General features: G+C 43.8%; 1 protein-coding gene across 5 annotated transcripts in view; it reads left to right on the top strand.

Annotated features, from left to right (window-relative positions):
- Wt1 (WT1 transcription factor) overlaps nt 1-15,380 on the top strand; it is a 41,932-nt gene that overhangs the window by 18,572 nt on the left and 7,980 nt on the right. For all 5 annotated transcript variants that reach the window (XM_050146985.1, XM_050146984.1, XM_050146986.1 and 2 more), the window contains one exon: nt 13,875-13,971. In XM_050146985.1, coding sequence (XP_050002942.1) covers nt 13,875-13,971 — 97 coding nt within the window. The remainder of the gene's footprint in view (nt 1-13,874; nt 13,972-15,380) is intronic.

Here is a 15,380-nt window from a genome sequence, read left to right as displayed (position 1 = left end):
CTTTGCTTTACAGAAGCTTTTCAGTTTCAGGAGGTCCCATTTATTGATTGTTTCTCTCAGTGTCTGTGTTTCTGGGGTTATATTTAGGAAATGGCAAAGATCAAAAGTACTGATGATAACTTATGCTAGAGAGGTTGTGGGGTAAAGGGAACACTCCTGCATTTCTGGTAGGAGTGCAAGCTGGAACAACCCCTTTTGATGTCAGTGTGGTGATTTATCAGAAAATTAGGAAACAACCTTCCTCAAGACCCAGTAATACCACTTTTGGGTATATACCCAAAGGATGCTCAATTGTACCACAAGCACATGTGCTCAACTATGTTCATAGCAGCATTGTTTGTCATAGCTAGAACCTGGAAACAACCTAACTGCCCCTCGACTGAAGAATGGATAAGCAAAATGTGGTACATTTACACAATGGAGTACTACACAGCAGAAAAAAATCTTGAAATTTGAGGGCAAATGGATGGAGCTAGAAAACATCATATTGAGTGAAGTAACCCAGACCCAGGAAGACAAATATCACATGTTCTCACTCACAAGTGGTTTTCAGACATAAAGCAAAGAAAACCAGCATACAAATCACAATCCCAGAGAACCTAGACAACAATGAGACCCCTAAGAGAGACATACATGGATCTAATCTGCATGGGAAGTAGAAAAAGATCTCCTGAGTAAATTGGGAGCATGGGGATCATGGGGAAGGGTTGAAGGGGAGGGGAGAGGAAGAGAGGGGAGCAGAGAAAAATGTAGAGCTCAATAAAATCAATTAAAAAAAGATCAAATGGATGCTGGAAGGGAATGATGGATAATGTAGGTGAGAGGGAGGAGACTGGGCTCCCTAGGCTCTGCAGAGTGGCTGTGGGTAGAAGCTGGGATGGTTCATTTGCTATAGAACTACTTTCCAAGTGCACTTCATTTTTGCAAAGTCTTTTCCTTGTCTTATATACTCTAGATATTTTCTCTTCTATTTTGACTCTTGTCAATGGCTACTTTCCTCCTGTTAAAGATCTTTCATACATGTTATAGTACAAATCTTAATCCCTTTGAGAGTATGAGTCACTTGAATTATTGCATAGCATTTCCTTTGTTTCTTTGCCTTGGGGTTTTTGTTTGCTTGTTTTTCTGTCCTGGAGATGGAACCCAGAGCTTCCTCCATACCAGGTGAGCATGCTACTTCGGGGACACCCTCACTGGTCCATTTGTTGTGCTACACAAGGCCATTTTGAAGGGCGGATCAGACGAGAGTTTTTTTTTTTTTAATTTTCACCCCCACACCTCCATTGCAACTGGAAATTGAAGAGTTCCAGTTTCCAGAACCCTGTACTGATTCAGAACCCGAGTTTTGAGGACCATTGGTTCTTTTCTGGATGTTTTCCATATGGTTGGAGTAGCTTTTCTCAGACGTAAGAGAGCATGAGCAAGTTGGATGTGTTTTTTTGAGAACCAAGACAAAAAGATTCCGCTTCATCTTTCCGGTCACCCAAGATGAGGTGTTCACCTATTATTTAGTTTTAGGGGACAGTTATCCAGGTGGAGCCAGTAAAAACATCTGGCCATAGACTCCATCCACTGAGAATACAGAATAACCCAGCAAGATAGATGAAGGAGGGAATCTAATAAATTAGCCCCCACTGCCAGCGATGCATAAGGGAAGTCCAAATATTTCTTGTGTGGTCTGATGATGTGGTCTGGGAGACTATGGGTTCCTGTGTTTGTGTGTTTATGTAGGAAGGAAAGTTCCATCTGAAAGTGTTCTCCGGGGCATCCAGGGCCAGTGGAAGCTAGATAGTAGCGTATCTTTCAGCTTCGTTCTGAGTGTGAAGTATGATGAGATCATCCGGGAGAAGTCTGAGTACCATTATGTGTGCTGAGGATTTTGATGGTTCATAAGGACGGATTTATATAGTGAGAGTCTGGTTATTAACCACCGAGTCTGTGTCCTTTATTAAACAGTGACCGAGGACTGGGCTGCACGGCAAATGGAGACCAATGAACCGTAGCCATCAGAAACTTTTAAACGGGGAATCTAGTCAAGGTTTAGCATTAACAGCATGGATGGTAGAAACAGGCATCTTCTAAGTGGTAAAAAATGTAAAGAATCTGTATCCCAATTACCTTTAGGTGGCTATTAGGTCATGCTCTTTTACACAGGTATAGAATCCTAGGTGTGACTGATATATGTCAAAGGGGGAATTAATTAAGATTCTTTATTATATTTTTAAATGTTAATTTTTTATTATTTTAAATGTATGTGTACATGTGCATGTGAGTGCAGGTGCCTGCAGAGCCCAGAAGAGGGCGCTGGATCTCCCACAGCTGGAATTATGGGTGCAGGGAACTGAGCTCTGGTTCTCTTAACCACTGAGCCATTTCTCCAGCCTCAGTTTTATTGTATTTTGAAAGCTTTGTGTGGATTCAGAGTTTGGGCAGCCATAGGAACAGTGTTCTGTTGTCACCTGTCTCTCCCCAGTCTGTATTGGTTTCCTTCATGCTCTCCACTGTGGCTTCGGATTCTGGCACCCATAGCTTCTCTAGGAGAATGACTTTCTATTGGTGTTTTATCAAAAAAACTCAGGAGAGGATCTTGGTTTGGCATGGATTGGTCATGTGGCTGGGCATGCAGTGGTATGGTTGGTGAGGTCTTGGCCAGGTGCTCTCTCTCGGAGGCTGAGAATGTGGTTAGAAGAGGGGGCTCCTGGAATGATACAGAAGACTCTAAGGGTGCCGGGATGTCTATGGGCAGCAAAACAAGAGATATTCAATTTTAAAAGCCAGGCCTGGTAATGGGAGAGAGAGAGAGAGGAGAGAGAGAGAGAGAGAGAGAGAGAGAGAGAGAGAGAGAGAGAGAGAGAGAGAGAGAGCTTGTTCTCCAGAAGTCAAGCTGGACACCACAGGATGTCTAAATGTCTAAGCAGGGTAGAATAGAAGTGAAGGATAGTGCAGGGTAGGTTTTCGAAGTCTCACAATAAAAAACACCGAAGGCTGGGCGTGGTGGCACACGCATTTAATCTCAGCGTGTGGGAGACTAAGGATGGCAGATCTCTGAGTTCAAGGTCACCCTAGTCCACAGAGCATATTCCAGGTCAGCTAGTGTTACACGGGAAAAAAATTCTGTCTAAAACAAAACAACAGCAAAAAAGTGCCCAACTCTACACAAAGAGGCACAGGCAAACAAGGAATGCTGAGAACAAGAGAAAAGTCTTCTCCGGAGAGGAGCACACGGATAGTTTATCCAATACCACATGGTCAGCTCTGAAAACATACATGCAAATAATATGATACAGACTGAAAGAGTGTATTTATGGATTTAGGAATATATATGTATGCACTTATATATGTATGTAACAAAAATTAATGAAAAAAGAGGTTATGAATTTGAAAGAGAGTAAGGAGGGGTCTATGGTGGGGTTTTGAGGGAGGAAAAGGAAGGAGAGAATGATTTAATTGTATTAGAATTTAAAAAAGAAATAATGAAAAATATTAAATGAGGGGCCAGAGGTAGCTCAACAACTAAGAATGTGTGTTGCTCTTGTAGAGGACTTGGGTTTGGTTTTCAGCACCCATATGGTGGATTACAATCATCTGCACCTCTGGTTCCATGGGATCCAGTCCCTCTTCTGAACCAGATACACATGTGGTACATATTTACACATGCAGATGAAGCATTCCAGTAAATTAATCTAATTTTTAAAAAAGTATTAAAAGTATCTGATGCCCTCTTCTGTCATGCAGGCATGCATGCAAATAAAGCACTCATATACATAAAATACATACACAAAGAAATCTTTTTAAAAAGTATTGTTAAAAGTATTAAATGGAGGCTGGGTAGTGATGGTGCATACCTTTAATCCCAGCATTTGGGAGTCAGAGGCAGATGGATCTCTGTGAATCTGAGGCCAACCTGGTCTACAGGCGAGTTCCAGGGCAGACTCAAGGGCTACAGAGAATTTCTGTCTCGCAAAACAACAACAACAACAACAACAACAACAACAACAACAACAAAGTATTAAATGGTCTGGCAAATGGCTCAGAGCTTGCTGCCAAGGACCCAAGTTCAATCCCCAGGACTCAAATGGTGGAAAGAGGGAGAGAACCAACTTCCATCAGTTTTCCTCTGACCTCCATACTTGGGCCTTGTCACTGTTATGTGCATGCATATATGTAAACAAATTATTTAGCATATTACTTTCCTGAAAATCAAAACAAAAATCTTTCCTTAATCTTTAAATTGAAATGAATCAACACTTTCTAAGTTAAAACAATAGCCGATTCTTTTCTAAGGCTATTTTTGAGGAAATTCTGTGTTTTTGAATTATCAAATGATAGTGCTCTCTCTCTCTCTCTCTCTCTCTCTCTCTCTCTCTCTCTCTCTCTCTTCTCTCCCTCCCTGCCTCCTTCTGTCCCTCCCTCCCTCCCCCCTTCTGTGTGTGTGTGTGTGTGTGTGTGTGTAAATTCAGTTGGACTAGCTTGGTTGTTTTACTTTAGGTTTTTAATGTTCTGTGTTGTCTAGTAAAAGAAGGCCCATCCCTCTAGCCTTCCCTTTATATGTACAGCACAGAACAAACCTTTTTTTTAAAAAGAATTTTTTGCATGTGTGCTGTATTTACATGCTTTCCCTTCCCTTTCCTCCACCCAAATCCACCTATGCCCTCCCACGCCCTTTCCCAAATTCATGTCCTCTTATTCTTTAATTTTTTCTTATACACACATCTATACATGCAAACTGCTGAGTTCACTTAATGTTGCTCTTGTGTTCATATGTATTTACAGCTGATTGTTTGGGATTGAGTCATCTATCAGGGGCTTGTTCCTGGAAAACACTGATTCTCCTGTTCTCAACAGTCATTAATAACCAGTAGCCTTTGCATCTCAGGCTGAGGCCTTGTGAGATTTCCCCCCACCCATATTGGAGCGTCCATTGGTGTCATGTTAGGATTCTCGCCTATGAGATCTTACCACTGAGAGTTCACATATGCAGTTTCCCTATCATAATAAAAGACACTGCTTCGCAGCAGACATTTGGTCTTCTGGCTCTTACAATCTTTCCACTCTTCTTCCGAGCTGTTTCTTGAGCTTTTGGCATAGGGGTTGTGTTATAGATGTATTAATCGGGCTTGGGGGTTCTCTGCATTCTGACCAGTGTGTCCAGCATATTAACCAATGTGTTATAGTCACTAGAAAAACTGAACTGAATCTCATAAAGAGAAGAGTGTGATTAGATGCCTTTGCTCCTAACACCCATGTAGAACTGTGGAGTCTACTTACCTTGCTTTCAGTGACCACAGTCAGACAGAATAAAGTAGTACTCACAGTGATCTAGAAGCTTCTATGCCAGGTTGTCACTACTTCTAATTGTGGATAGTCAGGTATCTCCTCATTTTCCAAGTAAGATCTTGTCTGCATTCATGAAAGTGGCTTTTGAGATTCTTCTGACTACAAGGAGGCTGGCTTTTCACTTGGTGTTGCTCTGTCCTTAACATTCAGTGATGACTTCCAGTACTTCCCAGGATTGGTGCCTGGGTCTTTTGTCCTGACATGTTCTTAGGACTGATCAGTTTGAGATGGTCGTGGTTCATCGTGCTCTGTGGTGAGCAGTCCTGGGGAAGCTTGTGCTGTTTATTTTGACTGTCCTCTCTTGAAGCCTTAGCCCCCCGCTGATGTGGGAGATAGCCGGCCAGGTGCTTGGTGGCGGTTCTGCTGGCTTCTGCCACTATCAGACCTGTAGCTTCAGACCTTGAGCTCCTGTATCTCTGTAATCAGATAAGGAGCTCCAGAGGCTTGACTCCTTGTGGGTCCCTTTATCTTCAGGCAGGGGTAATTCGGTAAGTGATGCAGAACGCAGCTTGGCTCTGTGCTTAACCTTCAAGGAAGTCCATTTTCTTAGTGGGGCTCCTTTACTTTTTTGTTATCTGCGAAATTGCACACTAAATGCAGGGGTGATAGGCCCCAGGGCTTGTAGCCAAGCTTATTGTCAACGCCAAAAGGAGACAAGCGCTTACTTGTACATCTCATAGTTATGTGCTGGGTGTTGAGGAAGGAGAGTGCAGAGAGCCTTCTGAGGAAATTCCATGTTCTGATACACAAGAGCTCCAGGTTGTCTGCGCCCTTCCCTCATGAGCACTGTAGAGGTGAGAAGACGAAGGTGATGATGGCGTCTAAGTGTAGGGTCTTGCACACCTGGTCAATAACTAGAAGTGGAGGAGAAAAACCACAGGCCAAAACGTTTTTTTTTGTTGTTGAATATTCATATTAAATGCTAATTGCCTTCAAAAAGCTCTTTCTTCTTTTTTTTTTCTTTTTTCTTTCTCTACTTTTTTTTTTAAACTTCTGTTGATAAGGGATTTCAGGGAAGCTCTGGTTTTCTTCGTCTGTAAAAGCTAAGTTTATTAATCTTCCCGTGCCTGTAGAATATCAGAATTAATCATTTCTAAAGAGGCTTCTCTTCAAATGTTCTCTTTCCTCAGCCAGACCCCAGTGCAGACAGTTTTAGAAAGAAGAGGGTTTATAATTTGTGTTCTGTGAAGGACACTTTCCTCTTTCTGCAGCTTTCTGAGGAAACAAGTTGATGCGCTCTAAAGCTGTGTAGGAAAACAGACTTGTCTCGGTGGACACTTTATGCCTGTGAAAGCTGCTGCAGGGGATGAAGGCACCAGGCACGTGCTCTGTTGGTAACTGCTTCCGTGTGGGTAGAAGGAAAGAAAGAAAGATTGTTTTTGTAAGACTTGTGCAGTTTGGACTGCTCATCCCCTGTAAGTAGGACACTTGCATCAATTAGCATTGCACACTCTCTCTCTGTACCTCCCCCCCCCCCGTATGTGTGTGTGTGTGTGTGCGTGTGTGTGTGTGTTTATAGATCAGAACCCAACACCATGCATCTTCCTCAATCACTACCCACTTACCTTTTAAGACAGGACTTCTACTGAACCTGGAGCTCTCTGATTCAGCTAGGCTGGCTGTCAGCGAGTCCCAGGAATCCTCCTGCCTCTGCCTCCCGAAGGGCTGGGATTACAGGTACACTTTGGCATGCTGGCTTTACATATTTATTTATTTGTGCGTCAGTGCTGGAGAGCTAAGGTCAGATCTTCATGCTTCTGCAGCAAGCATTTTACTACTGATCCACCTCTCTACCCCTATGGGGTATAAAAACACCCAGCTAAATACGGTCTCACAGTGTGCTCAACTCAACTTGTTGCACCCATTCCCTTTTTCTTCCCCCTTTCCCTGGCTATGCTGTAGAACATCAACATGGCCTATTTGATCCAGACCACGGAGGAAAGAGCTGGAGGTCATTCAAGTGTCATGATGATACAAGATGGATTTGTACCACAAAATTGTTCTGTTAGTTGTAAAGAGAGCAGACATGCACTGGGCTGGACTCAGACCTCAGCTCTGCCATTGCCCTTCCCTGACTTTGGACACATAACTCAACTTCTCCTTAAACCTCAGAATATTTTGTAATGCAATGACAGTGGTAACTATGAAAGCAACAGTGAACATTTATTTAATGTTTGTCCTGTTCCAAGTGTTGCACAATGCTTTCCTGATCTGGGTTGGGTTTCCAGCGGCCATATAGGGCTGGCGTTGTTATTTCCACTTTTCAAGGAACAGGGGCCAGGGAGACTAAGTCCGTGGAGTAAGGTGATGGGTTTAAAACCCTTAAAGGCTTCTTTAATGGTTTCCAGGGTTGTGCTCAAGATCAAAAATACAAATTTTATCAATCTCTATCACCAGACGCATATGAACCGCATATGGAGTAAATATTTTTTATGAGTGTGGGTCACTGAGTGTTGACAAACACCGAACTCTTGGATATTGCTGGGATATGGTTACTCAGTGATACTTAACTTTTGCTTCCTGAATGGTTCATCTCTTTAATCTTCAAACGAAACTGAAAAATAGGTTATTAGCTTCATCCTGCAAATGCTGAATCTTGGATGCAGAAACAATGAGATGACTCACTAGCCACGGGGGCGGGGAATGTTATAAGTGGGCTTGGAACTTAGACTTTCAGATTTAAGAACAGTGTGTTTCTCAGAGGAATCTGGAGATGTATATTCCAGATCAATTTAACTTTTTAACTGTATCTGTAAGAACTGGAACACACTAGTTCCCTCGGTGTGAAAGGCTAAATACCTAGAGATGCCCAGATTCTAATTTCTGAAGCTGTGCGTGTCACCTTATGTGGCCACAGTTGTAGTGATTCTGCTAATGTATCGAGTTGGCAATGGTGGGTTCCTCCTGGACTGTCTGGGCGGGTTCGGTTGTCTACATGCAAGCACCAACTTGCATGTTGTCACTATGAGAGGGCAGCAGTGGGAAACTTAACTACAGAAGAACAGTAGGAGGCAGAGAGAGAGGGTACAGTGTGCAAAAAAGGGACCAAGACACATGCGCAGGTACCAGAAACAGAAAAAGACAAGGGAGGAAACGCCCCTCTCAGAGTCGCTGAAAGAAAGGAGCCCACACATTCTTTCAAGTTTTCAGGGGTTGAAGGAGCCTGGTGCCTATTTTTCAAAGCATCAGGCACACCTCCACTTTTATTTAATTGACATGCAGGAGAAAACAGCAGAATCAAGATGGGAAAATTTTGGTTGATAATTTATGCTTTGCTACTCAGCCTTGGAAAGAAATAGAGGATGCAGATTGGTAGCTCTTAGGTCAGACATAGGTTTTAAAAGTGAATTTATTTGTAAGAATCCAAAATTTATAAAATCATCGAAAAGTCTCAAGGATGGGGAGAGATGCCAGCATGGGGTTCATGGGGCCAGTGGTGAGCCAGCAGAGATGTGACACAGGCTATGTGGCTGAGGTCCCTCTTTGCTGGGGTGTCATTGGTTCCTCAGGGTCTTCATAGTTTACTTCTACCAATTTTCTTGGACCCTTTATGAATATTTGAGTTTGTGTCTTTGCTTTAAGCAAAATAGAAGCAAGCCCACATTTTGTCATCAAACAATTACCCTCTTGTCCGATACTCTGCAAACTCAGAGCCTAAAAGAGACGGAGGAAGAGCCAAGATAGGTGAACGCCTTGAATTTCAAGTGGGAAAAAGCCATTGTGTTCTGGAAAGCTGGAGCAGTAAGGGAGATTACCAAGCTGGATCTTTCAGAGAATTCGAAGAAGAAAAGCGGGCCAATAAGAACCAAAGTTTCTCAGTCATATACAAGACCCAAAGCCAAATCTGCTCCTTTTATTATTTTTTTTGTGGTAGAATTATCATTCTGAGAGTTAAAGGTAATTGATATGGTGAATCTGTATTACAAAGAGGTATTTTGATAGTTCTTTTAGAACTTCTATGGGCATGATAGAGAGGGGGTAAATGCCTTATAGATAGATGGTTTATTGTTGGTTGGGCAATAATGCCAAAGATGATCTAAAATGTCCTTGTCAACCTAGCAAGTGACTTCTAGAGCTGAGTGCACTCTTTCGGCCTTGGAAAAGTAACAACATTACCCAAGTTTCCTCTTTCTCACCTTCACCTGCTTGTACCAAACCTACCAGCTTCTTCCCACCAGATCCATAGATGCCTATACCATCTTATTGCAAATCCCTGTGGCCTCCCTGGTGATATGAGCCGTGATCACTGGACTCTTTTCCTCTGTCATTCAGTTGAGTCAAATATCTTATTTTTAACAGGCAGATTAAGAGGTGGCAAAAGATAGGAACAGTGTTTTATAAAGCAACACTTTCTTAGCCTGAGGAAGGCCAGGTTTGCTCATGCTTGGCTCATGTACTACACCATGTATACATCTCCCTTTCATTTCCCTCGTTATCTGGGTTGGGCGGTAGGGAAGCTTTGTGTTCTTTTCCAGCCTGAAGAAGGAGCCCCTTGGTTAATTGCCATGCTGGGGCCCATACTCTGTGTTAGAACCCGCTCCTGTATCTCAGCTCTGTAATAACACCTTCTGTCTCCAGGTTGTTTGGGATTCTTCTTTCTGGAATGTGCAACCTTCCTCTAGGAAATCTTCACCGTGACTCTTACACTTCTTGCCATTCTTGGCAGGCTTTGTAGCTCCGGGCCTTTGTGAGGTCTACCCTCACTGATTTGGTTTGCTTTACCCACAACAGAGTCATGGGCTGAGGTAAGGAGAGTTATCCTGGTATAAAACTTGGTTTCATTTAAGCCAGCAGGTGGGTTTCACACTCTGTGGTTGCATTGACCCCCATCGTCTTCATGAGCCTTTCTGTCTCAGGGTAACTTCTGCCCCGATAGACTGGGCCCTATTCACATGTGTGATATTTTTCTATAATAGCTTCCTTCAAATTGTACCACAGAGAGATCTTCTGGAGTCCCATCACCTCAATATACCTGAGAAATAGTTGACATGTATTATATAACATATACCATGCATCAGCACCTCTTGTGTGCATACGTGTCTATAAATATGCATTTGGGGTGCATGTGTATGCTCACGGAGACCAGAGGTCATCAAAGTGATACACATATCACCATGCTATATTTTTACATGGCTTCTGGGGATTGAACTCAGTTTCTCCTGCTTGCATGGCATATGCTTTGCTGACTGAGCTCTTACCTCAGCCCTGGAGAGATGCTTTTCAGATGTAGAGATGGTATGAGATTGGGGCTGGAAAACAAATGTTTTGGAAGCCAAATCTGGAGTCTGAAAGATTTCAGCAGCTGGGCATGACTCGCTGGGATGAGTCGGATAGAATTTAAAATACGATTCCTACCTAAAACATAGGTATCTTTAAGCTCAGGCCATGGATCCCTTCCTCAGTTCATGGTAGTTAGGGATGGAATTTGAGAGTTGGAGATTTTATTAGACTGGGAAAGAGCACCGTGGCTGGAGTGCAATGGGGCTATTCATTCTCAGTCATGCTAGAAGCAGTTACGTCCACACTAAACCGAGCAACCCAAGCCCAAGGCGTGAGCCCTGCTGGACTGTGGCCCACAGCCTCAGTGATATGTGCTTGACTAAAGTATTGATTTGGAGTGATTTAGATGGAATCCCTTCAGACGAGGCCCGCTTCTCTAGCCTCTTGCATTCATGCTCTAGTCCTAATTCTAAACTCTTTAGACCCCGTTTCACCCTGTTATGGCCGACACAGCCTGTAGCCTGGAAGACTATGCTTAAGAACCGTAAGATTAGCATGTGGAAGGGGATTTAGACTCAGGCCATACTGGGGACGTTTATGGGCTCCGTGCTCACTCTAATTACTAAGGATACAACATGCAGAAAGGAGAGCAGACTCTGTACTTAAGGGTCCAGTTTAGTGTTGAGCGGAGGAGATACACAGAAATGGCTGTGACCTAATAACACACCCTCTATGGCTTACCAGAAGGCAGCAGTAAAGGGGAATTTCAGCCAACTGACACCAAATGAAACAGTCATCATGAGATATACAGACATGGTGTAGTAGGCTAGGGGAACAGAACAGTCACCTCCCTCCCAAACTGTCCAAACTGTCCAAAGAAGACAGATCCTTCTTTCTAAAATGTGTGAGCCAGAACTTAATGGGAAACCCTACAGCTGCCGTGGACCTGGACCGTGTGGACGCTATAGCCTTCCTGGCAAACACTTCTCTCTTCCAGGATTTCTTTCTCCTGAGGAGTTGGGGATGAGTCAGCCAGGCCTTCCCTAAGTCCATCAGGGTGGGCTAATGGACTAGGTCACCTGTCTGTACCCTGGTATCCGTTATGCTGGAGTTGCCGAGGCAGAGGGACAGGATCTCGTCACCTGTCTACATCCTGGTATCCATGATGCTGGAGTGACAGAGGCAGAGGGGCAGGGTCTCATCACCTGTCTACATCCTGATATCCATGATGCCAGAGTAGCAGAGGCAGAGGGTCTTAGCCTGACAGTTAATTTTACTTGGAGGCCTTTAACAATGCCACTACAAGTTTATTGTGGTTATTACTTTGTGTGTTTGTTTGAGAAAAGGTCTCACGTAGTCTCAGCTAATCTCAAACTGCTGACCCTCTGTCTCCATCTCCCAAATGCTAGGATTATAGGTGTACACTGCTATGCTCCGCTTGCTATAAAACATTTCAAAAGAGTTTTGTTGATTTTGCACACTATATAGCTACCCTACTAAGAGCATATAGTGCAATGGTTTCTAATAAAGTTACAGACTTGTGTGGCCATACCTAGCTAGTTAGGACCTTTTCAGTAATCATTCCCAATACACAAATTGAGTTTTCCCCAACTCAATTTTTTTTAAGTTTATTTTATGTGAATTGGTGTGAAGGTTACAGACAGTTGTTAGCTGTCATGTGGGTGCTGGGAATTGAACCCGGGTCCTCTGGAAGAACAGCCAGTGCTCTTAACCACTGAGCCATCTCTCCAGCCTCCCCAACTCAATTTGTCCCAGGCAACCAATCACTAAATTACTTTCTATCAATTGACTTACTTTGCGCATTTTGTGTAAATCGAATTCTTCAGCACATGATCTTTTGTGCTTTTGTTCTTAAACTCACAGTAGCATATGAATACTTCATGCCTATTTTGCCAAATAGCCTTCCACTCTGTGAATATACTTCTTTATTTATTCTGTAAGTTGATTGGCAAGTTGATTCTAATTACTGACTTTTAAGAATAAACAATGTTTCTAGAGGACAGTATACACAACCGTTTTTTTTAAAATATCTGCTTTTACTTGTTTTAGGAATACACCTAGGGTTTCTGAGTAATATGACCACTTTTTAGATAATGTTTTTGTGGGGCATCTAGGAAGAAACTGCTTCCTTTCACAGAGATGAAAGCATAGAAACTGATTCATCCCCAAGCCCACAGTGACTCTCAATATAATTCTGATATATTGTCAGTGTGGGCAAGAGTTTCTGTGCTGACTGGACTGGAAATAAAACGATCCCAGGACTGTACCTGAAGGAGAGACTCTTTTCAGAGCAGAACATTCTGGCTTTGCCGATTGTTCCTTTTGAGGCTCCATATTCTCTAGGCCTTACTTGTGGTCCCGAGTTACACCAAGCAATGCCTTTCCTAGGAGGTGGGTCAGCCTGGAATGAAGGACAATTGTCCAGCACTCATTGATGGCCACAAAGAGTTAAGTTGGGGGTGGGAAGATGGCTCAGTCAGTGAAGTAGTTGTCATGCAAACATGAGGACCAAACATGGGTCAGTTCCCCAGAACCCATGTAAAAAATCCAGGTGTGCTTGCAATCTCAGCACCGGGGAAGTGGAGACAGGGGGATACCTGGGGATCGCTGTGCAGTCAGCCTAGCTGAACTGGGGGACTCTTGGTTCAGTGAGAGACCCTGTCTCAAAAAATAAGTTGAAGAGAGACCAAGGAAGATACCGGATGTCTGTTCAGGTTCTCTAAAAGCACATTCACACACAATGCACGTGCAAGTGCACACACAGGAACACACAGACACATACACACACACACACACACACACACACACACACACACTTAACTTGATCTGAAAAACCCATCAGCGGACTGAGTGGAGCCACAGACGTGCATGCCCCACCCCCTTCTGAGGACGTGACATCTCTTCTTGTAAATGTCATCACTTTTCTTGGTGCTATCTGGTAAGGACTGAGTCATGAGGTGCTGACAAAACCCCAGTGTGCTTCACATGAAGCCCCGAGGCATTCTGCTCATTCCTGAGATACTGCACTGCCAGCCTGCTGTAAACAAGCTGCCGGGATGAGCTCCTGCCACTGTGACTTTCCTTGGCTTGTCTGAATGAAGCACAGACCCAGACAGTTTGCCTCTGGGGGGGAAGGGAGGGAATTTGGGGGGGGTGGTGGCTGCAAGGTGGTGATGCTTCGGTGGAATGGCCTCTGCTTTCATAGAGCTCTGTTCCAGAGTGACCTCATAGAAGAAGGTAAGACGCAGCATTTCCAAAAGGGGGCCCTGAACCAACTTCAATCTTTTTGTTTGCAGCCACGGCACAGGGTATGAGAGTGAGAACCACACAACCCCCATCCTCTGTGGTGCCCAGTATAGAATACACACCCATGGAGTCTTCCGAGGCATTCAGGTAGGATGCCCAACCAAAGGCCACTCTCCCTGCCTCCTCTTCTGCTCACCTGCCCTGCAGCCTCGGCAGATGGACCACCTGGCCCTGGCAAGTGTTTGCCATCAGAGATGCTCCTCTTCCACTGGGGGTACCAAGGGACTCCCTCCCTCTGCCCTTGCATGACTGCAACCAAGATACTTCCTGCAGACTTCCCTCCTTTCCTCCTTTATTATTCGTTCTGCTTCTCCACAGTGGGCGATGCATTTCTTGCATGTGGATCATTTGCCTTTGAATTAGTGACCAGGACCCTTGACTTTTAAGATTTGATCTGTGTTGTAAGGTGCTCAAAGATAGACTGCCTTCCAAGTGTTGACAATAGCATTACCAACAGTACCGCTTATGGCTGGGCATGTTCTATGAAGTGAGATTTAGACATTGACTTTATCTAGCTTCTAGGTTTGTACAACATATGCACAGGAATTGTAGTGCTCCAGTGTCCTCCTGCTACGACCTTCACAGAGGTTACCCTGGTAGGCTACACTTGTTACAGTGGGTGTAGGTGTGTTATTGGTAACTGAACTGTTTTGTTGTATAGTCCTATGGGTTTTGATATACACATAATGCCACTTATTATGTTATTATTATCATATGAAACAGTTTACTGTCTCAAAAATGCTCGAATTCCACCACTGTGTGCATTATGTCCTCTCCAGTCCCTCTCTCTCCCCAACCATCACTGCCCCTTTCTCAGAGTGTTGTATACTCCGTTGCATTTTCAGGCTAGCTTCTTTGACTTAGCAAGGTGATTTCAGATTCCCTTGCACATCCTTTGTTCTCTGATGTGGCCCCCGCTGCACTCCTAAGAGGTAGACAAATTATAGTTGGGGAAACTGAAGAGGGAAGACAAGGGGTTTGTCTAAAACCACATAGCTAGTAAGTGGGTGCTGAGATGTGTAATATACATTTTATTGGGGCTCCACAATATTTATTTTGCTTACTAATATTGTTTATTAGTGGAAATTAAATAGTATTGTTTATTAGAAGAAACAGGAGGGAAAAGACTTGGGGTGAGCAAAGAACCTCAGAGGATGTAGGTTATTCAGGGGAGATCCCACCCCCATCCCAGCTTCTTTTGGGTAGTTAGAGCCCTAATTATCAAGAATTCACATCTGTGATCTACAAACCTGACTAGGGACTGCCACAAGAGAAATAGCTAGTGTATCCTTCCAAGGGAAGTTAAAACCCTGAAAAGAAGCTGCAGGAGGGCCAGGCCCTGTGTGACATGGACAAGGAGCTCCACTTCATGGAAGCCAGTGTGCTCTGTCATCCCAGCCTTTCCACGGTGAGAAAGAAGAAGCCACAGAAAGGTGGGGTTGTCACAGAGTTTCATCTGAGCGTCTCGCAGTAGACATCATCGACATCCTTTGCCA

The sequence above is a fragment of the Alexandromys fortis genome, unplaced genomic scaffold, assembly GCF_014885135.2.
Source record: "Alexandromys fortis isolate MF-2015 unplaced genomic scaffold, M_Fortis_MF-2015_v1.1 scaffold_12, whole genome shotgun sequence".
In the NCBI taxonomy this organism is placed as follows: Eukaryota; Metazoa; Chordata; class Mammalia; order Rodentia; family Cricetidae; genus Alexandromys; species Alexandromys fortis.
The sequence above is the reverse complement of the archived record's forward strand: the minus strand, read 5'-3'. Positions and strand labels throughout refer to the sequence as shown.